This window comes from Temnothorax longispinosus, chromosome 3, assembly GCF_030848805.1.
Source record: "Temnothorax longispinosus isolate EJ_2023e chromosome 3, Tlon_JGU_v1, whole genome shotgun sequence".
In the NCBI taxonomy this organism is placed as follows: domain Eukaryota; kingdom Metazoa; phylum Arthropoda; class Insecta; order Hymenoptera; family Formicidae; genus Temnothorax; species Temnothorax longispinosus.
In genome coordinates, this window is record NC_092360.1 from 24,252,886 (window position 1) to 24,275,305 (window position 22,420).

At 41.9% G+C, this 22,420-nt stretch overlaps 3 protein-coding genes across 6 annotated transcripts; all 3 read right to left on the reverse strand.

Moving 5' to 3' along the window:
- Positions 1-228: 228 nt before the first annotated feature.
- On the reverse strand, positions 229-11,587 carry Syd (JNK-interacting protein syd). 3 transcript variants are annotated; one of them, XM_071773883.1, is made up of 20 exons: positions 10,617-11,587; positions 9,294-9,633; positions 9,066-9,186; positions 8,200-8,610; positions 7,926-8,126; positions 7,805-7,840; positions 7,616-7,633; positions 7,197-7,254; positions 7,060-7,116; positions 6,648-6,983; positions 6,387-6,566; positions 5,269-5,316; positions 4,752-4,956; positions 3,781-4,679; positions 3,414-3,633; positions 3,030-3,315; positions 2,761-2,958; positions 2,586-2,675; positions 2,334-2,394; positions 1,714-1,851 (listed from the first exon to the last, which is right to left on the reverse strand). In XM_071773883.1, exons 2-20 carry the CDS (start codon positions 9,591-9,593, stop codon positions 1,848-1,850), a joined length of 3,729 nt encoding a protein of 1,242 aa, XP_071629984.1. In that variant the 5' UTR covers positions 9,594-9,633; positions 10,617-11,587; the 3' UTR covers positions 1,714-1,847. The 3 variants fall into 3 exon arrangements, with proteins under 3 accessions (XP_071629982.1, XP_071629983.1, XP_071629984.1); XM_071773881.1 differs by lacking the exon at positions 2,334-2,394 and having other exon boundaries at positions 229-1,851; positions 10,617-11,586; XM_071773882.1 differs by lacking the exons at positions 2,334-2,394; positions 5,269-5,316 and having other exon boundaries at positions 229-1,851; positions 10,617-11,585.
- A 438-nt stretch (positions 11,588-12,025) lies between these two features.
- Mle (dosage compensation regulator mle) lies at positions 12,026-18,372 on the reverse strand. Of its 2 annotated transcripts, XM_071773884.1 has the most exons (9): positions 18,057-18,372; positions 17,489-17,981; positions 16,769-16,815; positions 16,442-16,677; positions 14,663-16,331; positions 14,221-14,588; positions 13,863-14,132; positions 13,549-13,794; positions 12,026-13,129 (listed from the first exon to the last, which is right to left on the reverse strand). In XM_071773884.1, the coding sequence occupies exons 1-9, from the start codon at positions 18,133-18,135 to the stop codon at positions 12,788-12,790; spliced, it is 3,750 nt and encodes a 1,249-aa protein (XP_071629985.1). In that variant the 5' UTR covers positions 18,136-18,372; the 3' UTR covers positions 12,026-12,787. The 2 variants fall into 2 exon arrangements, with proteins under 2 accessions (XP_071629985.1, XP_071629986.1); XM_071773885.1 differs by lacking the exon at positions 18,057-18,372 and having other exon boundaries at positions 17,147-17,632.
- A 592-nt stretch (positions 18,373-18,964) lies between these two features.
- On the reverse strand, positions 18,965-22,017 carry LOC139809916 (protein regulator of cytokinesis 1-like). Its single transcript, XM_071773185.1, has 2 exons — positions 21,698-22,017; positions 18,965-21,628 (listed from the first exon to the last, which is right to left on the reverse strand). The coding sequence occupies exon 2, from the start codon at positions 21,606-21,608 to the stop codon at positions 19,680-19,682; it is 1,929 nt and encodes a 642-aa protein (XP_071629286.1). The 5' UTR covers positions 21,609-21,628; positions 21,698-22,017; the 3' UTR covers positions 18,965-19,679.
- Between the last annotated feature and the right edge of the window lie 403 nt (positions 22,018-22,420).

The following is a 22,420-nucleotide window of genomic DNA, read 5'->3' on the forward strand; positions in this document are numbered from 1 at the left end:
AAATTAGAAAAGCGACAAAGAAACAAGTATGATATAATAAAACTCCTGTCGAGTCTTAATTATTACATCATGGACATAAGTCGAGTGCTATGTATTAATCACAATATACAATTAATTAAACAATTAATTAAACGTCATTGTTCTTCATTTTAGGAAAGTGAGAACAGTCCCAAAACGTTGCATGCATTAATTCATACCGGAACTACGAGAGAAGTCGATGGCAAATGATTTAGTTCCATAACTTCGTTTATTAATGCCGTTACAACGCCACCTGAGCCAGGTACAATTCCGAGCTCGACATTAAAAGCCGGCTCGCACGATAATGCGCAGCCCTCTTATCGCACGTATCTAAAAATTGCCGTCTAAATCGCGCCGCCTCATTGTGGGAATTTACAAAAATTTCATTTCAGTCCGGATATCAGTTGGCTCGGCTGAGAGCTAAAAAGGACAAAGAGCAAAACATTCCTCTTCTAAGCATAATTCTCGTTGTAAATAATACAAACAACATCATCTGATCGTCGTTCCACTTCTTTGGTAGCATACCGAGGGTGAGCTAAAGTATGCAAGAATAGAGGATTTTACAGGTCTTACGTACTTGTAAAATAATGCTGCTCGTCCGTAAAAGAAAATTAAATAACAGATCTACATAACGACGCTATATAAACATCTTATTGTTATTTACATCATTGGCGAGTCGCTCCTAATAATCGTGTAAACCGCTACATTTCGCCGAGCACGATCTAACGATGAATGCTCGAGGGGAGAGAAGAGAAGAATATATATAATAATTATATATATGTATATATATATTATCATTATGTTCGACACGATGTACGCGAAGAAAATCGATTAGGTCTGGAAAATAATATACTCTCCGACGGAAAATTAATATTACATTACGCCTAGGAATCTGCCTGAGTTTGCACGCACCTTATACTGTCCGCATCCTCTGCGTACTGCGTGTATAACAACGGCGACTGAGAAATATTCTTGCGACAGGTACATAACGCGAAGTACTTTGAACGAATGTTTTTTTTTATTGTAGCAATGTGGCAACGGCAGCTTTGAAACTCATCCCGTCCCGCGTTGTAATGTCGTCGTCGCATTATCACAATGGTTAGTTGAAATAACGCTACCACCCCGCCATTCGTAAAACGTGATATTGTAAAAATGAACACTCGTCGTGAGAAACCCTCCGGCACATGTCACTTAAACAATTTGATCCTACGTACGCAGGCTTAAGTTAAGGAATGCGCGGCTCAACAAGAAAGCGAGAGATGATTAAACAACGGAGTTAAAAATGATTTCAATGATTTGCGTCGATAAAATTTATACACCCTGCGAAAATTTCTGCCCGCATGCATGCAAGAAACGTCACACGATAAATATACCTCTGCTATGGAAGAATATCACGCGATAACTGATTCATGATTCAGAAAAACTTATGATTTGATACCATCGTCTCTGCTCTGTTAATATGAAAAATCGTGATAATTACTTTGGGAATTATTAACTCTGCTACAATTGTTATATTAGTATATCTAAGTGTAGATAGCACACATTAGTTCGCAGCGACGAGGATCGCTCGCTCGAGTATCAATGATTCACTATCCATAATCCGATAATAATCCATGATCCGGTTATCCATCGACGACACATGTAATGCCATGTTGCAAGTTGAACCATCCAGCAAGTCACGCTTGTCGATCCCGTCCATAGGCTAGCCATTGATTGGCATCGGTAAGGGACATTGCACTTGCCACACAATCAGATGACTCTGTTCACCGTGTTCTTCGTTGCTGACCGTAGTATTCGATCGGTCCATGGTTTCATCCGTATCCTCTCCATCACCTGAAAGGTAGTTAAAATGTAAGTGTTATTGATACCGAATGGATATCCCCAAATGAGAGAAAACAGGCACAAGTCGCGTTTTCTACAAGATAATGCATGATAGATGGGAAAGCCCAACCCCCAGAGAATAAGATATATGATATACTATCGCTTTTAAAAAATCAGAATATTAAATTCTTTTTTCATATACTTGTTTTTAAACTTTGATGTTTGCACATGTGCGATAAATACGCAAGCAATCTGTAGAAAATCGAGACACCCCACAGTCATATTTATATATTGTATATATATTCAATATGCAAAGATTATAGGAATGATGTTGTTAGTCGAACTTTGTTCTACCGTGCAAGTACAGTGGGAAATATTGTTTTGTTAGTAAAGGATGCACCGATTAATAGTGACATTCGTCAGGACAGAGAAATGCTCATTCAAATTGAGACATAGAAATCAATCACGCTTCTTGCTTCTCTCTGGGGGCATACCTGACCATCTGCCACACAATTAGGTGTGTTGCCACATCACTCTCGTCTTCAGCTTCATCTGCTAAAATTGCAATAACTCGTTAAACTCAAATTTAAGTAACAACTCATAAATCTTTACTAATTTTCGTATAACAAAAGATAATAATGATAAAAATTCACTTCATCTCTTATAACGGTACATTTTTACAGAGTTTATTTAGGATTTGTAATTAAGATGGCATACCTTGCAAACCATTACAAAAATTTGCTTACCAACTCTGAAATCGATGTAACCCTCACCGCCCGAGAGAACGAGCATCGCAGGTTGCGTTCCATCCGTCACCGCGCTCTGACCACCATGGCCTAGAAACGATTTGATTTAAAGTTATCAATCTTAAAAATAATAATAATAATTGGCATAGATGATATCGATCTTTTTGAAACTCACCAGGTACAGCGACAAACATCTTCACGGCGTCTCTGTGCCCATGAAAACTAAGCTGCGCATGGGCCATGCTGCAGTAAGGTATGAAACTTCCAGGTGTGACGCCTCGTTCCGACGCAAAGACCCTGACACCGACTCCCGGGGCGTCGCTCTTGTTGTTACTTGACTGCACTCTGGATACCGCCATTGAACCACCCGCACCTGCAGCACCACGGTGTTACAAAATTAGCGAGTGCCAATGAATGAAAATATCGTGCTGTTTCTTTACTTACTCTCCGACAACGGCACTGAGATTATTACTCCGTTACCAGTGCCAATCCACAGCCTGTTCGAGGAAATGAGCAAAGCGGTAATGCGCACGAAGGAGAATCCAAGTTTTCCCGTGCCGAGCATCTTGCTGACGTACGGCTCTATGTCGACGTCTTGGAGATGCTGGTACGTGTGAGCGTGATAGAGTCTTAACGTCGAATCGAGCCTGATACTGACCCACACACCGTCACCCAGCCACGCCAATTGCCGCACTTGAGATTCTCTGCGAGGATGCGCGTCCACTGTGCACTGTAAAATAGAAATTTTAGTTTTATTAATTTGTTAAGCTTAATTTTCATGCTTTTTGTCGTATCCTTTTAAGAATTATCTCATTGTCAATTCTGTACCTCAAGCGTCATCGAAATAGGATCGATCACGTGAATCTTGTTTCTGTATCCACACCATACTGTTTTTCCGCTAACCGCGGTCATGCATCTAATGGAATGTTGAGGGCTACCGAGGGTGATCACGTGGTACTGAGACAAATCCCATTGCCCGTCCGCGCCTCTTCGGAATATCGTTACAGTTCCATCTGCTAAAGCGACCAGAACTCGGCCCTGCACGTGTCTAGTGAGAAGAGAGGTTTCCATTAATCTCTCGTCAGTAAAAATCTTCCAATTAGGACTACAGCATCAAATTCTTGTTTAAGTTTCCTCTTACTTAAGTTTCCTTTTTTGTATGCTACGGTCCTTACTACTCAAAAGAGCTACGTACACAATAGCTAACGCTGCATCCCTCAGCTTCACGGAGTGCAGGCACATCGACCATTTAGCAACGGCCGAATGAACAAACACCGCGCCGTTTTGAGCTCCGAGCCACATGGTCGGTTGTATGGACGACATCTTCTCGATGGGTGTCTCTTCAACGATCTCCTCCTTCGCCTCCTCGTTCACGGCATCTTTGTCGTTCGATCGCGAAGGATGCGCCTCGGCATTGCACCGTACGAAATTTACCTTTCCCAAGTTTGCGGTCTCGCTGTCTATACTTTCCAGACTTTGTGGCTCGTTCGTGGAGTTTTGATCCTCGGCAGACTTTTCGGTATTTTCGTTGGCCTGATCCTCTGACTGATTGTCAGATTCGCTTTTATTTTTATCGACAGCGGTTTCGGCGTCCTGATGATTCCTCTGGCCGTTCTGCTCGTCGTTCTCGTTCGCATTCGTGACATCCTCGCAGGCACCGTTGTTGTTCTCGCTGTCATTCGCCGTGCCGTTCGCCGAATTCCGGATTGAATTCTCGTTCGAGGATTGCGTGTAATCGCTTTCTTTGGCACCAGGCACGCTCGCGATGCAGAGCAGATGTCCCTGACAAACGTTGAACACCTCCAGAACGTCCGCCGGATTGTTCGCGTCTATCACCGTAACCTTGGACATCTTCTGCGTCGAGGTGCAGATCCAGACGAGCGAGCTGAGCTGTTGCTCCCACCGTTCCGCCTCGAGGCGTCGGTTCTCGTTCTCCTGAAGCTCCTTGTCCAGGTGCTCAACAGCATCTTCAGCCTCCACCTTCGTGTTGCTCGTTTCCTGGGCCTCGGCCGCGTAGAACACGCTTCCGCCGACCATGCATCCGCCGTCACGTGTTTTACCACTGCTTAGATTTACACCGGCGCCGCACCAAATCTAAGAAAATCAACAGTGGATTCTCGCTTATCGATCTTTTTTCATCAAGAAACGGGATAATATAACACGTACCTTCATGCCTGGCTCGGTTTCTTGCAGCGGTCGACAATATACCGGAACTGGGACGGGTGGTTGTCTAACGGGAGCGCTTGGCTTCCCCGGTAAACTCCATCCGTAAGCTTGCAGACGACCGTCCTCCTTTTTAACGTGCGCCCGCACCTGACGATATTGTTCTCTTCGCTCGCTCGCGCGTCTCGCTACGAGCTTCTCGGACGATCTGCAAAGACGACACGAATGATTACGTTAATTATCGTACGTTCACGAGTCTCGAGCGAGAAGGGAAAAGATCGTTGCAACTTTTCCGAGTTAGCAAATAGTAAACTGTGACTGTTGACTGTCCGTCCGACCATCCATTTCACCATACACATCTTCCGATCATTTTGGTTCCATCTCCACCGATTCTCACAGCCGACAATAGTCTCATTCTTGTAAATTTACTGACATATAGGATACGGAATGTTAGATACGGATATATCTATGGGCTCTCTATCGTACTTCGAAAGTTAGAAGTAGAGCGGAACAGATTTACCTGCTGACCAATAAGCACCCCACCCGAAGCCAGAAAAACCAGGTATCTCTTGACAACGCCACGAGGGAGAGGCAAGGACGAAACCCGAACAACAAAAAGACCAAAAGCGCAGTAACAAGAGTGAAATGAAGGCCAAGTTCATAACGTAATCAAAACTTTATTTATTTCTTTCGATCAATAATGATCGCATGTTATTATTTTTCCAGAAATTGTACAAATTCGTATTTACAAAATTATGTATTTCTTTCTTTTTTTTTTGTTCAAACATATTACTATGAAAAATTGATCTATCTATCTAGTAGCTTAATTAGTGCAACTCTTGCACTTTTATGAGCAACAAATTTTATATATATATCATCGTAATATACAAACCATGCTAAAACTTGACAATAAAACTTGATCAACGAGTAATTTGGTAAAGAAATTTAAAAATAGAATTAAATATACAGTAATCAAAACAGAACATGGGAAGAATAATCTTGATGCGTCACAAAACGCTACATTGTTCTCACTTTGATGATATACCCGGATCCAATAAAATTTTCGTCTCTAGATACTCATCGAAAGCCAAAAAGATTACAGAATGAAGCTAAAACTGGTTAATACATGTACATCAATGCGCGCAAACTTGCCAGTAAAACAGGCTAAAATTATTCAAAAAGACTCACGTCTTTTTAGCGCAATTGAGACTAATATCGTGAATCACGACAAAAGATTATGGATCCCAACTGACCAAAGAGGATTCTAATCTGCAAAGATGAGCAATTCAGAAAGTCACACTAAATTCCTTTCTCATTATTCAGCCCCACATGAATTATAAAATTAGAATATTACCTTTTGTATGTTCGTCACTATTTTGACAATAAAGAGTACCAAGGTTACACGTTGAATTGTAGCCTGTGTATAACATTACGTATTCGCGAGAGATATTTTCCTTGGAAAAGAAAACGAACTCAAGATCGTTAAATGATGATCAGATCAGGAAAAAAAGAAGTATAAAATGATAAAAGAAAATGAAAGTAAAATCTAACTAATAGATTAAAATTAGGCAGGTTTCGATGTGTCAAGTCGACGTAACATATCTACGTGCATGTAGTAAAATTTGATTGATTTCTCACATGGTGTCTCCTTGGTCGAGAAAGTCTTGACGACTTTTCAACGTACGTCTACGCATGGCATCCAGGGGCGGTGCTGGAACGACCTGATTCGCCGGTGCACTGTACCGTACATGCGGCAACGTGTGCCCGGAACGCACTAACGTCCCTCGATCGGCCGGGCCTGTGAAGAGATTGCTAAAACTGAAACGGAAAAGGACAGATTAATTTTCTTTTAGTCTAGCTCCTTCCTCGTTTTCGTTCATTGGATCGATAGACACGTACAACTTCCACACTGAACCCTTTCCACCCGAGATGCTGGAAGGATCGGTCTTGCTAGCCCTTATCATCTCCGTCCACCTGACAGCCTCTTGGAGCTCCATAAATCGTTCCTTATATTGATTTCGTTCCATGAGCACTCTTGCCATCTCCACGCGTGTAAATCGCTTTCTCTGAGACAGAGGCACATCCTCCTCGTCGTCGCTTTTCGTCGCTTTAGCTGCCGCTTCTGCTTCTTCCTTGACCTTCTTCAGTTCTTCCTCGAGGGCGGCAATTCGTTGCCGCAATCGTTCACGCGCCTGCTGTAAACCTCGAACCTCCTCTCGTAATATTTCTTGCTCACTGGAATGTTAAAGTTTCTAATAATATCTAGAAATTATATTAATGTTGCAATAAAAAGGATTTAATAATGACATACCTCGTCAATTCATCCACTTTGACAATTAGATCATCCTTGACAACGTTAAGCGCGTTTCTACAAGAAAATATTTAATGTTAGACTATTGAAATACACACTAAAGATATGTTACTTTATTACTAAAATGAAAAACTTACTTTGTTGCTAGCAATTCATTGTTTTCCATAATAAGATTTTCTACTTCTTTTCCCATGCCTGTAAAAAACAGATAAATATATAATAACATAACAAAACTTTTCTTTTAGAAATCAAGTACATTGTACTTAAATATTGTTTAATTTTTTTAATTAGATTTATATTTAAAATTTTTTATTTACAATGTTACATGCATAGCAATAGACAATTAAGAAAAATAAGCATTGTATATATATATATATATATATATATATATATATATATATATTGTAACTAGAATTTCTGATTTTTATTCGTAAATAGTTGTTATATAGAAAGCATGTTTGAGAATAACTATCCTGTCAACAGATCTGATGTTAATTATTGGAAAAATGTATGTCGTACATCGTGTAGATATACTGTACATATTAATAGATCTTACCGAAGAAGTTGTCATTGACTGCATGGTAATTAGTGTCATGCGATCGCGTGTTGGAAGTACGACACGAGCCAGCACAGGATGCGGTAGCAATGAAACATAATACAAGTTAAGGAAACTGTTAACTCAAAAGATGAATGAATGAATAAATATATGTACATATTGCAAAAGTCGTGAACGTATCAAACGTACCTGATGAAGCGTATTCTCCAGGATGTACTAAACTTCCTAAAAATCGAATGTATCGATTTAGTTTTTCGAAAAGAAAAACGAATTTTAAGATAATATTTCCATATAATGTAAGTGTATATACCGGTGATATCTGCGCCTTCGTCCATCTCGCCTAGCGCATCCGCGTCTTGGAAACTTAGTTCTTGATACAACGTATTGCCGCTTCGTTGCTCTCTTTCGGTCCTGCTTCTACCTCCCGGCGTAGTTGCTAACTTCTCTATGCCCGCGGTCGGCGTCGTTGGCGTTATTAAAGTTGGCGGTACTTCCGTTTCCGGACTTTCATCTGCAAAAATATATTTTTAAGTTAGAGAATCTCACATTGCAAAGTTTGCAAGATCCTATCAAACGCAACATACGTCTAGATATAGTTGTAGTCTTATTCTCTTGTACTGGTTGATCAGTTAGTTGGCTTTTGTCGGACGTTTCGATAGCGGCCTCACTGCTACTATCCAACATTTCGGTTCTCAAGTTAGCGACATTTGGTACGATATCTTCTTGAACATCTTCGGCGTTTATGCTAGCTTCCAAACTCTGAAAGCCGTAACTAAGCGGCCCGGAACTACGCGACATATGAGCAAGTCCAAGGGAAGGTAACCGCGATGGTGCACGGGTGGCAGATGACACGCTCTCCAGTCTTTCTGTGCTACCAACCAGCATTTTGGTCCTCTCCATGTAATCGACATGGGTCTTAAATAATTCCGTGTATCTGTCGTGCAGCCGGGAATACTCGCGTTTCAATTCAGCTTCCTTCTCCTCGAGTCGACCAACTAAGAAAAAATAATTTGAATATTCAATGTATGTATGCGTAATCTGTATGTAAAGTAATTCTGGACACAGAACGTGTTCCACATTTTCAAAACATGTAGTAAACAATATTTAACACAAGCAAGAGATTTTCAATTTAAGTAATCGTCATTTAAATAGCAAGCATTTATCACTAGCGTAAAAACAAAAGTAAATGACCATTTATAAATAAAGCATCAAATGACAAATATACAACAGCATCATAAAGAAAAATTATATATAAAATAATAGAATATGAGAATGAATGAAAAAAATTACAAATGAACAGAGAACAATGTATAGTAAACCTGCACCCTATGTATCTCGCACAGAATAGTACACAAGAATATAAATAAAAGAAAAAGAACAAAATCTTCTACTCTACTGTAGAGGGAAGAACTGTGAATGGGTAGACTGGAAGCACCAATGGCATTTGTACCGTGATCGTGAGAGTTCTTAGTCTTCAGTTCCAGCATTCTTACGATAGATTCTAAGCTATCAATCTTCGACAGAAGCTCCTTCCTTTCATCCTCGGAAACATCTTCCAGTTCGAGAAGTTTCTGTTATAAAAATATTTACGTTACATTACGGCATAATTGTATTATTATTTTGTGCACTAGAAATTTATAGATTTATGGTGAAATTTTTAAAAAAGCTAAGCAATTACCTGATCTGATGCTTTTCTCAATTGCTTCTCCCTTTCGTACTGGGTGACAAGTTGCTCGTTATCTTCTCTTAATAGCTCTAGTTCGACTTCACGTTCCTGATTCTCAGTATATGATATATCCAAACATTCTAACACATTGACTAGGAGAGGCATCAAATCTTTCACTACATCTTCATCGTATCTCGCTATCATCTTCTCGAACTCTTGATAAATGCTGCCTGCCAAAGACTGCACTTTCTCCGACATGACAACATGGCTATCCTCGTGCGTGCCGTAGACCGTTTCTTGATTGATCTCCATTTTGACGTGTTTTTATATATATATATATCTACCTATATACCTGCAACAATAATGCAGAAGAACGTAATATTATATATTATTCTAACAACACATTCAGATGGGATTGAAGAACCAAATGAATAATTAGGCTCCATATATATTTTCAAGATTCAATAATAACGTTTAGTTTCCAAAAATCTATTACCGACGTATGGGTTTATATCAACTAAATGATTCAAGTATATTCTGTAAGTCTAAAGTATAAGAAATGACAACAGTCCAGATAGCCAATTTATCAAACATGTTTATCAAAACATGTTTTGCACGGTATCTATCTAATAAATTTTGTTGGCAAAATGCCAGTGGAAATTTTGCAGAATTTGCTAACAGATGTGGTAGAACGACTATAGAAGCTGAGCAACATCTACTGGGTTGTAATCATTTAAATGATTATAAAATGAGATTTTGCTCGGTTTCTACTGGCAGTCTGCTGTCAGATTATGTCCAAAAATTTTGCTGGCAGAGTATAACTTTAATATGAATGCAATTGATGCCAATCTGCTGCAACATTTTGCTCAAATTTGCAAGCAAATTGCTAACATACTTCTAGGTATCACTAAAAACAGATTTTGCAAAATGTCTACAAATTTTATCAACAAAGTGTTAGTAGAAATCTGTTAATAGAATGTAATGGCAGATTGACCATAGAAATCGAGAAGAATCTATCATCCCTTAATCATCTAAATGATCTATTCTGTTTGAATGATTACAAAATGACACAACTTTGCTTCGTTTCTGCTGGCAATCAGATTACGTTAGCAGGCTGGCAAAGCACGAGATTAATGCAGACGTGGTTGATGTCAATCTGCCACAACACTCTACTCAGTCTACTCGAATCTGCAAGTAAATTGCTAGCATTTCACTTCCTAGGGAAAGGAAGATACGTTCAATATCCCGAGACTCCTCGCACCATCTGGTCACAAAGAAGAAGCGTGAAACGGAGAGATCTGTATGGATATTTGTTATGCTGTCGCACTACTCAACTCTTTGGACTCGATACAGTTACGTTGCACTTTTCACAGCCAGTTAAACGGATCCCGGGGCACGGGACGTCGTCGAGGGCGTTAAAGGGCGCAGAGGGGCGCGCGTCTCCGAGCGTGGGGCATCAAGCCGTCCACTCGCCGGACCTGCGGGACCTGCGGTAGGCGTCGTGGGCGAGCTCGGCAGCGGTCCACCGCGATCGACGTACGTCGTCGGGTCGGGACGTCAGGCGCATAACTCCGCTTATAACCTCCTGCGTGCGACACCGTCCGTGGAGTCGCGCGGGGAACGCGGGCGGACGCGCTCGAGCGGCCTCGTGTCGTTTCGCTGCGCGAGGATCGGCGAACGGGGACGTCGGGGACTCGACGCGCGGTCGGCGCGGTGTCTCATCGCATCATCTGCGCGTCGTCGTCGTTCTCTCTCTCTCTCCCCAGTCCCCCGTCGTGGACTCACCTCGTCCACCTCGTGCGAGTCGCACACGCGCGCACTGACAAATGGGCGAACAAACGGACGGGACCGATCCGATCGCGCGTGATCACGCTTTTTTCTTCCTTTTTCTTCCCTTGAGCTCCTTCCTTCTTCTTTCGCGAACGCTCGGGCGAGATGGGTCTTTTGACATTCACTCCACTCACTCACTCACTCACTCACTCACTTGCTCGCTTCACTCGCTTCGTCTGCTCTGTCCGTCCGTCCGCCTGTCTCTCTTTCTCTTCCGCGTAATCAACAGGAAATTCGGAGCGCGACTGTCAATCGAGGGTGACACGAGCAGACACGATCGGCCTTCACGGCGCGCGGTTCCTCCTCGCCAACGCCATTTCTCGTCAGCCAGCGTCCAGCGATCCGCAGCCGCAGTCCCCTTCGACCCCGATTTGTGCAACGTGTTCGGAAATAGATGCGCGACATCCCCCGTCCGCGACGGACAGCGACGGACGACGTTGTCGATGTTGCCTTCGCCTACTCTCGGTTCACTTCCGTTAGGTGGCAAGGTGGCCGTGGCCGGTGGCGTCACCCGACGGGCGACTGATAGCGCGCGCGCTTATCATTGACCGACGCGAATCTACGTGGTAAATACATACGTGGCGCAATTGGGCGCAGCCACGATCGCGCCGATGCGAGATTTAAAAAATTCCCTTATCACATAAGGCGCGGTCCATTTGACGCTACAAATGCTTCGAAGCGTTCTTCTTCTCCTTCTTTCTTCATTGAAAGAAAGGAGAAAAGGAATGCTTCGAAGCATTTGTAGTGTCAAGTGGACCGCAGCTATAGATACACGAGAGAATTAAAAAAAAGGCAGCCCAGACAGCGCACGTTTAAAAGACGTGAAGACATCTTTATGGCGTCTTTTAGACATGTGCGTGCTGTCTGGGAGGAATGGATTTTTGGTCTATCCGAAAGCCGTTCCAAACACGCGATTGCGATTAACGCGTTACAATTTATTTACGATTATATTGTATACAATGATAAACTATAAAATTTCCTAATACTAACAAACAAGAGATAAAGAAAAGTATTCTCATATTATATGTGTACGAGTGTCAAAAGAAAGAAGAAACAAAATTTCCTTTACATGTGTAGACATGTGAATTACTTGTCCATACGTTACATGTTCGATATTACATTAGCTGCGTTCGGAAACCTCGCTCGGGTGCACACCAGCATCGTTCTTTGTTACTAAAAATTTAATAAGGACAGAACGACGCTGGTGTGCACGACGCACGTACCTGAGTCGTACGAAGTTTCCGAATGCAGCCTATCGTATTGTAGGTGTATACGAGGGTCGTTCAATAAGTCCTTAGAAAAAGATAGAAAAACAAGTTATTTTAGGTAGATCTTTTTTTAATTTTCAACATAATCTCCTTTTAGGATTATCTAAGGACTTATTGAACGACCCTCGCACTATTATATAATGGTACAATGTCAATAGGTTTATCCAATGCAAACTTGTATATATGTCTAATGTCCATTCCTACCAATGCCATGCCAATTAACTTGAATCTCGGCTTACTTTTTATCCTTTTCTAGTTTTAAGAATGATAAAAAGATAAAAAGTAAATTAAACCGAGATTAAAGTTAATCCGCATTGGTAGAAATGAACATAAGCGGTCCATACAATCTAAAGTGTGACAGCGATACGGTAATTACAGCGGATGTTAAATAACATATTAATTAGTAACTTAATTATTAAAATAACGTCCGCGAAATCCACCACCGCCGTTCCAGTTTCCACCGCGCGGACTACCCGTGCCGCGTCCCCTGTTGCCGTAGCCTCCTCTGTATCCACCGCCGCGATTACCGCTGAAACCGCCACCGCTGCCACCGCCGCCTCCTCCATAGGACTCGCTATTCGAAATAGGGCCGCGGTAACCGCCGCTTCCGCGCATCAGTTTCGGAGGTACGTTGTAGTTCGAGCGAAAGCCAGGTCCCCTCGCTCGAGGTTGGAATCCATCGCTAGCTACGTGCTCCAGCTCGTGGCGACAAGCGTTCATGCTGCATAACGCCTTGATCACGCTTAACGTCTGAGAAAAGAGAACAAGGTTTTCATCAGCGTTTTCAAAAGACATTATCGTGTACCAAATGTTGCGGAAAAAGAAAAGAGAAAGAGAAAATTATTATTTCAAATATATATCCAATAGATCAAAGTGAAATTGTCGTCGCTGGCTTCAATATACCATACTTTTTCCCAATTAAAAGTATTTTTATTCATTTAGAAATTTTGCAAGTCTTCTTTAGAAACTCTGGATTTCTTTGTTTAATACGAAATTTAATATAAAAATAAACGACAGAGAATCTTTTTTTCACCAATTAAATATATATAAATTTCAAAATAATCCAAGATTATTAGACTAAATATATCTAGATGTAAATGTGCTGAATAATTTTCTCGAGTCGGAGGCACTCTCATTTAAAAAAATAAAAATCCAAATTCGATTTATACCTTTTCTTCGCTTGGGTTTAACTCTAGGACCGTTTCTGGTTCCTTGGATGCCCGAATTACGAGACTCTCCAGAGCGGGTCGCAGGGCGACTATGGCCGCCGCGTGTTGTGGATTCATGTCCAAGTTGATCCAGTTGTCCAATCTAATCACGCCGTCCACGTACTCCACCTTACGCGACCCGAACAGCAACAGATGTATAGGCGACACCATCGTCATTTGCTTGCAGGATACGGCTCTCGTGCGGATCTAACGAAACAAGATGGAGAGAGGGTTATCGGGATTCGAGAAAGAGAGACAAATGTTTATAGATTTACCTTTTCACCGAACACGAAGAACGGAAACGGAAAGTTCTGCTCGAAGTTGCTGCAGTTTACCGACGTCTTGTGAATCAACGCGGCCTTCGATTCCGTGGTGAGAACCTTCCGCTTCTCCTTGTGGTAGCACACGTTGGGATACAGGCCCATGCACAGCAGCGCGGTGATGATGTCAAGACGCGGGTCCGCGACCGCCTGATAATTTAACGGAGTCGGGCACAGAGTCTCCTCAGGAAAACCAGCGCTTTGCAGCAGCGCTTGCAGTTGATTCTAACATATAATGAAATAACGGAGGTTATTATCGCGTGCATTAGGACAGCGAGATATACAGCGAGATATACGTCGCGGTTCTGCCGACCTTAGCTTCCGAAGTTATCCGTAAAGTTGGCAGACTCAGGCTTTTCGATTCGCAGAACGCCTGTTCCGCCCATTCGCCGCCGGATCTCGCGTCTTCCCACGCTTGAAAAGCGTGGAACATCGCGACGTGATCGCTGTACCTCGCGCCGGCAAACCACTTTTGCTGAGTAGTCAGCCTTCTCATATCCGGGCCCATGTTGTACACCTCGGGGAAGGTGGTGCTGTTCGCGGCCATTGTCGAGAGCGCGTCGCCTACGCGGAACATACATCCCAGAATCATCATTTTTCCCAGTCTCGGTTCTATAGGTAAACGCGCCAGGATCTTGCCAAGAGGCGTTAACTCGTCGTTCTTGTCCAAGCACTTCATTTCTGCGTGAGACACATACAGATATAAAGATATCACTCTCTCTATAAATTAATTGATTCAAGAAAAAGGCACATACCTCTTAAGACGACTTCGGCCTCGATCACGGCGTCGATGGGAGGTGGCTCGATCGCCTTCGACAAGAATTGACCGATATTGCCGAGTCTTAACAGCTTGATGCTCAACGCCAGCTCGTGCAGAGGCGTCCTGAACATTTCCGGGGTCATGTGCTCGTCCATCTTATTGAATCGGGCTTTCGAGCACAGATGAAAGCAGAAGCCCGGTCTAACGCGACCCGCTCTACCCTTGCGTTGTTCCAGATTCGTTTTACTGGCCCAAACAGTCGCGTAATTAGTCATATTGTTATGCGAAGTAAATAGCTTCATTTTGGCCTTGCAAGAATCTACAACGTAGACGACGTCGTTGATCGTGATCGAGGTTTCCGCGATATTCGTAGATAAGATAATCTTCGTTACGAATGGCGGTACGGGATCAAAGACTTTACGCTGATCTTCACGTGGTAATTGCGAGTGTAGCGGGATAATGAGATAAGACGAACTGCCAAAGACAGGATGTTGCTGAAGATGTTTCATCAACGCGAATATCAAATTCCAGCCAGGGAGGAAGATCAGCACGGCACCCGGGACCTCCTGTTTTTTTATGTACATAAGTAGCGCTTCTATTAACTCGAAGCTTATCTCTTTCTCTGTCAGCTGTCCCATAGCGTTCTTCGTTTCAATAGAATAATTGTTGCCGATGACCTTATTCAGATTTTCCTCCGGCTCTCCGTCCGCCAATGGCACATCGTCCGAATCCTTAGATTTACGTTTCCCGGAACCAGCAGGGGGAACAAAACCCGTCAACTGTATACAGTCCTCCAAGAAATATTGCTGGACGGGATACGCTCTGCCGGGAACCTCCACCACAGGACAATTGTTAAAGTACTCGCTAAACAGCGTCGTGTCAATCGTAGCCGACATGAGAATGATCCTAAGATCGGGATAGAGATGGATCATGTCTCTGAGGACCACCATAATAAAGTCCGAATTGACATCGCGCTCGTGGATCTCGTCGACAATAACGTGCGACACGCCCCTAAGGCCACCCTCCAGCTTTCTCAAGAGTACACCCACAGTGCAAAACATTATGCTGGAATAGGGCCTCGGCAAGTAGGACTCAAATCGCACGGAATATCCAACCGACTGCCCTAGAGGCTCGCATCTCTCGATGGCGACTCGGTCAGCCACGGACACAGCCGAAATTCTTCTGGGTTGAGTGACGACTATGCTGCAATATGCACCCTGGCCAGATGCGATATAATCGTCCAGAATAAACTGGCAAACCTGCGTGGTCTTACCGCATCCCGTATTTCCGCGTATGATAATGACCGAATTATCATTAATCGCGTTCATTATTTCGGTTCTTTTGGCGAAAACCGGCAGATTCGATCTTTCCTTGATGCTCGCCTGTAAATTGGAATCCTGTTGCAGCTTCTCGCGCTGCTCGTTCATCAAATCTTCCGACAACTGATCCAGAGACGTTGTCGCCAGTGGCCCTTCATCTATATTGCATCCAGTCCACGGATTCCAATTTGGCTGAGGTGGCGACCAGCTTACAACGCCAGCAGGTTGTGGTACAGAAGACATGAAGTCATCCAAAATTTGATTCGTCAACAAAGATACGCCAGTAGCTGATGTATTATTTTCCTCTTTTACCGCAGCTGCACTATTTTCTCCTTTTACAGGTGGCTATGTTTTAAGTAAATATTTCATTTCTTTATTATATAAATCTAATGAGATAATTTGATACATTTATTTACACATACATACATAAAAAAGAATAAAGAAATGATTATTACCTGTTTAATATCTATTGGTTTTATATTCAAATCCATTAGGACGTCGTGAATCTGATTTTCTAGCTCTGGTGAAATCTTCACAGGATAAGGTTTCATCTGTTCAACATCCTTATTTTTTTTTAATGTGCCACTAAATGCTTCAATAACACCTAGATGATACAGTTGGCGAACAAGGGACAAAGCACAGCTTTTCGAAGCTGTTTGTTTGTTCGATCCAGTTTCGCGGCCAGTTACACCTGAAACATGTCAAGATATTAGAGAATTAGTATGTGTGATATGACTGGACACAATTAAATAAACCAGTAAATAGAATAGAAATTAACATACTTCGTCCAAGTTGCTTGATATAAAGCGTCATCTCTGCCATAAAACTCCTGCAAACAAAATTTCTAATTTTATAAAAGGTATTGTATATTATTAATGCAATTAATAATTAAGGGAACAATGTGAAAGAAATACACATGTCAGATAACACAATTTGAATAAGAAAAAGATACCTTAAATAATAGAATAAAACATTTACAACTGTTGAAGAAAATTGAAGAAAATTGTTGATACTGAAAAATAATTCTTGTACGTCAATTTTATTATAAAATCTTTTATGAAACTTGTCGAAGCATATAAAATAAGCGTCTATCTCAAAGATAATCTTTTTTTAGTTCCATTTATTCCCTCAATTAATTACAACGAATAGTAACAACTTACCATTTGAAGATGTCACAGACGACCACATTGGAGTACATTGAAGAAAGTTTCTTTGTATTACACCAAAACCATTATTAAATCATTTTAATAAAAGTTTTGGTTTAACGCCATGCCATATCATCGTTTGTGCACAAGAGAGTCGACGATCACTCTCTTGCACCAGCTTTAGACGTGAACAAGCAATATACTCCAAAATGGCCTTGTTAAATCTCAAATGGCAACAACAATCGGCGAGCGATTGTTTGAAACAGCGAATTATTGTGAATTGAGTTTTATATATATATACTACATTGTAATGCCAATCCAATGTGCTAGAAAATACTCCATTGCAAGACTCCATACCTCGTATGATCCGGACCGACCGGAGTATATTTGTAATCGGCATTAATTTTGTTAGTTTGCATAAACTGATGAAGCTTGGATTTGGCGTTTTCTATCGTCCAGTTTCCATGTATCCCAGAATTCACGTCGACGTCCTCCGCGTCCTCCACTCTCTTTTGATCAGCCAGCCTATCCATGTATGTGTAATTACTCTGACCGCGTTCGTTATACGGCCTATACGCCTGGCCAATGTCGTTCGGCCCCATGCCTCCTTGGAACACCGGCTTTGGCGTTGAGGGTTCGGATTTCGTGCCATCTGCTGCTATTGCCGGCAGCGTCACAATGTCCTTTGGCACGTCGTTTGGATTTACATGATTCATACGCACTAAGTAATTGACATAATCTTTCGCGGCGTTTCCCTGCGCGTCCTTCTTGTTAGTCGAATTTCCTGCGCCGACATAGTCGAAGCCGGGTACTCGCAGTTCGCAGAGGAAACGCTGCCTGTGCTTCGGCCCTGCGAGACGCAAAAAACCCACGTCATCCATATACATCAAACTTGAACGAAATAACACGGGCGATGTATATTTACCTGTTGGTCTAACATCAAACTGCGGTTCTTTCCCGTTTTTCGCACACCATTGGTGAAAGAAGGATTTTATATCGCCCATTTTTTTCGAGTCTCTTGTCACTGTCCTCAGGCGTTGTTATAGCGTTCTTCTATCGTTCGCGAGGGATAATCCTCTTAATTAAAATGGCTCCTAATCCCCTACGGGATCAATTCGGCCAGCGAGGAAATAATAAATTGTATAATAAAGCAAGCCTCTCGCTTACATTTCCATTGCAAAAGGAGCGATGTCAGAGACGATGCCGGATGCGTAGCGTCGTAGGTTAGCTTAACCTAATTTAACCTAACCTGACATGAATGGTCGCGTTCAGCAGACCAAGCCGCTCAGTAGCAATCGAACGTGATTGGCTCTTATGCTAGGTCTACAATGCGAGTCGTAAAGTCGTGAGTCATAAGAATTGACCAATCACAATCGAATTTGAGGAGAATAATCGACTGTGATTGGTCAATTCTTACGACTCACGACTTTACGACTCGCATTGTAGACCTAGCATTATTTTTAGAACCAACCAATCAATGCAGAGTGTTGATAAGACGAACTCAACAGTTGTGCAACAGTTGTGTCTGCTGAACGCGCCCAATTACATTACATGAATATTCCTAGAATGCGCCACAGGATTTAAATAGCAAACTTTTCTGCAATTTCATATGAAAAACATTAAAAGTCTAGTTTAACAGTTGCTATTCATTTGTGAAAGTACATATTACCGTTTTAACGAAATATCGCAATTGCAATTCATTTCAATTAATAAATTATGTAATTTATTATCTATTAAAATTATATATTTATAAATTTTAATTAATTTTGTCTTTTATTTCAAATAGTTTAATATCATCCTATTGTTGCTGCAATGAGTAGTAAAATATTTTTAAGGTAATCTTTTTGAAAATATAATTGTTCTATATATTTTGAATAATTACATATATTAAGAATTAAGTTTCATACATGTTGAAAGAGCACGTGAAATGTGTAAAGACCTTGTAGTCTTTTTTGTAAGTTACAGAAATATTATTCTACTTAAAAGTACGTTAAAATTTACAAAAAGGTGTCTATACACTAGTTCATTAATAAATCATAGATATATGTGTGCGACAATAATAATAAACATTTAATCTACTTAATATACTACAGCTGCGAATAAAATTGCATCAAACTACACTCCCGTTCGGTGAAAGAAAGATATTATAAATGATGTGCCTTTACTTTTTATCGTATATTACTCTAACGCGTATATTTATTAACTTAAACTAATCTCAACTGTGTATTTGATTACGTTGGAAACAGGCATGTCTAAAATATCTTAAAAACATTTCTAAATATCTTTACAATGTCTTTTAGATATGCGTGCTGTCTGAGAATTTAATACATTTTTTCATTCCAATTTCACCAAGCAATAAAAGTACATCGATTCCCACATTTATACGGTCCTATATGTTATATGTGATATGTGATAAAATTTGAAATTTTGAGACAAATTTTCAGCACGATTGGAGTGAGGATTTCGTGGAACGTACATTTTCCAGATTCCAGATTATTCTCGCAGGCGAAAAAGTTTATTATGTCACATTAAAAATTTATTATCGCGTTTAAAAGATGAAAGGTAAGTTACTTGGGGCCGTCGCTAGTTTTGGGGTGTGAATGACTCTGGGACTGTGCGGCGTTTTACGCGTGGAGCCGGGAGTGACGGGCGTTGCTGTTAAAAGATGTTTCCTCAGCGGTTTCATGGGCGTTCGTACCGGCGTCTTGTTGATATTGAGCTTATTGGAGCTCCTAAGTATCTGCTCCGGCAACATCGAGCTGTGCAATTCTTCCCTGCCCGTCATGTGGCCCTGAAACTGATTATACGTCGTGTCCGTGATGCTGTTAGTGGGCGACGACGATTCCCTCCTTTTCTGCCCGCCTTTCGAAGTTCTGCCTGGCTTCTGAATCTTTGGAAGCTTTCCACTCCTTCGGACCTTAGACGCAGCGACGGTGGGCTTGTTCTTGTCACCGTTTTTATTTCTGCGCTTTATCGACGAGTTGGGAGACGGGGTGAACAATTTGCGTTTCGATAGTCCCAGCATTGGACCTCTGTGAATGCTCAAGTGGGACATACCTGGCGTCCGTTTAGAACTGTTTAAAGGCGATTTTTTGATCGATTTATCTTTCGCCTCTTTCCTCGCCTTCTTTATCGACTCCTTCTCGTGATTAATAGTTTCCAAAGTCTCCGCTAAAACATCTTCCAACGATGTACCGTTAATGGTAAACACCTGCTTGTGCTTAGCCTCGTATTCGCTGATCGCGTGCCTCAATTCCGCTTCTATCTTGGGTAACTTCTTTTGTATCACCTTCCGCTCTTTCTCTTCCATCAACAATTGGCCGCCGCGATTGTAATAGCGATCGGGATTGTTCGCTCGCTGGAGCAAGTCCTTAATTTTCTTTATCAGCTTCTCACGTTGCTCCAGAAGCTCGAATATCGTTCGGTTATCGTTATAAAATTTGCGCAGCCTTTCCACTTCTAACTCGTGCAACGTCAACAGATCCTCTGTGAATGTGTTGGAATGAAACGGTGCAAATGCATTTCTCTCCGCTTCACAGTATTTGCACAAGTCCCATAAATTCAGCAATTCGTATCTGATCTGCGTAACATACTGAAGAATATTCTCCTTCCGTTTCTCTTTACAACGCTTTACTTCTGCGCTGAGGGCATTTATAACATTGGTACTGTAACCAGGATACCTTTCAAGGAACGCGTGACAAACGTCGGCAGGCTCGTCAAGATACTTCCACAACGCCAATAAATCTTCCTTAATTTTTTCAACGTAGCACTTTGTTTCTTCCACTTGCGTACTCAGCTCATCTCTGAACTCTCTCAATTTCGTCATATTGCTCGCGCTCAGCACAAATTCCTCAGGATTCTTGCAGATCAACTCTTGGAACGACGATGATGGAGAGATATCCAATTCATTCATCATCTTGATTATGGAACGACGTATGTCTGTAAAAACGCTCTCTAAACGTACCTTCTCGTTCTCCTGTTTCTCCAGATAAAGCTTGAAACTCTCGAGATCCTGCTCAGTGGGCACGACATTCGCGGCGATGCTCAGCGCCTTACAGCCGAGCTTCTTGCAAATGTCATGTTCCTTTGTCAACAACTCTTTCAAGATCATCATACGTTCCTTCTTCATACACTCCAAATTTTGCAGATCCGTTTGAAGCATCTGTTCGACCTTGCACAAGGGGGTCTGTTCGTACGTTTTAGGTGTCTTATCCATATGTAGTTCTGCGTACAGTGATGTTGTTTGTTTTAACATATCCTGTATATTATCGAACAAACGTTGCCTCTTCAACTGTGCCTCGGCCACCATATCATCCAGCAAGCCCTTTATGTGCTCGTACGCTTGATCATAGTACATCACTCGCATGTCCTTGGTGCATCCGATGTCTTCCCAGATATTCTGCAGCTCGTCGAGCGCGTACTCGAAATCCACAACCATTTTTTGTACGAGAGGCTTCCACTCTGATTGATCAGCCATCGTTCCCACGTCTTTATTTCCTTCGGAGAATAATAATATTGCAAGTTAAAAGCACGGTCTCTATAAATTGTGCGTTGTCACATACGTACCTCGATCTCAGTAAAGTGTCAATCTATTGCACGAAAGAAACTCACGCGCGTCACTCCCGTCTGAAAGAGACGCCACGGCAAGCACATGCCGTTATCTTTTTAAATTTAAACGGTCTGTACGTGTGTGTGTTTTGCTCGCTTGGCGTCGTTGTCGCGAGTCGTCGCCAGTCGCGACACCAGCGCGTGCTGCATTTCACTGCCCATGAAAACCTACCTTTAAGCGGGGAACACACACTTCTGCACAACGCATAATGCGTAAGCATAAGAAAATTGATTGGTTCATACATATGTGCATAAGGAAATAGACCAATCAGTTTTCTTATGCTTACGTATTATGTCTGGTCTACAATGGATGTCGGAAGTCGGAGTCGTAAGAAATTGACCAATCACAGTTCATTATTCTTCGACCGCAAGAAGAATAAAGCTGGCCACACACACTTTTCGTAGAACGTAACAGTAGGGTTTCGACCAATCGCGTTGCTCAACTCGGCCGTCTGTAACCGTAGAAGTAAGAATCGAGCAACACGATTGGTCGGAACCTTACTGTTACGTTCTACGAAAGGTGTGTGTGCCCTGCTTAATGCTAGGTCTACAATGCGAGTCGTAAAGTCGTGAGTCGTAAGAATTGACCAATCACAATCGAATTTGAAGAGAATAATTGACTGTGATTGGTCAATTCTTACGACTCACGACTTTACGACTCGCATTGTAGACCTAGCATAA

What these genes read in the sequence shown, in the direction of transcription:
- Syd (XM_071773881.1), bottom strand. Translation starts at nt 9,593, where the DNA reads ATGGAGATCAATCAAGAAACGGTCTACGGCACGCACGAGGATAGCCAT. An exon ending in AAACCGAGCCAGGCATGAAG is followed by an intron (nt 4,680 to 4,751) that starts GTACGTGTTATA and finishes TGATTTTCTTAG; the next exon opens with ATTTGGTGCGGCGCCGGTGT. An exon ending in CTCAGTGCCGTTGTCGGAGA is followed by an intron (nt 2,959 to 3,029) that starts GTAAGTAAAGAA and finishes GTGGTGCTGCAG; the next exon opens with GTGCGGGTGGTTCAATGGCG.
- Mle (XM_071773884.1), bottom strand. Translation starts at nt 18,135, where the DNA reads ATGGGCGATATAAAATCCTTCTTTCACCAATGGTGTGCGAAAAACGGG. An exon ending in TCTTCGTGTTCGGTGAAAAG is followed by an intron (nt 13,795 to 13,862) that starts GTAAATCTATAA and finishes TTGTTTCGTTAG; the next exon opens with ATCCGCACGAGAGCCGTATC. An exon ending in TAAACCCAAGCGAAGAAAAG is followed by an intron (nt 13,130 to 13,548) that starts GTATAAATCGAA and finishes CTCTTTTCTCAG; the next exon opens with ACGTTAAGCGTGATCAAGGC.
- LOC139809916 (XM_071773185.1), bottom strand. Translation starts at nt 21,608, where the DNA reads ATGGCTGATCAATCAGAGTGGAAGCCTCTCGTACAAAAAATGGTTGTG.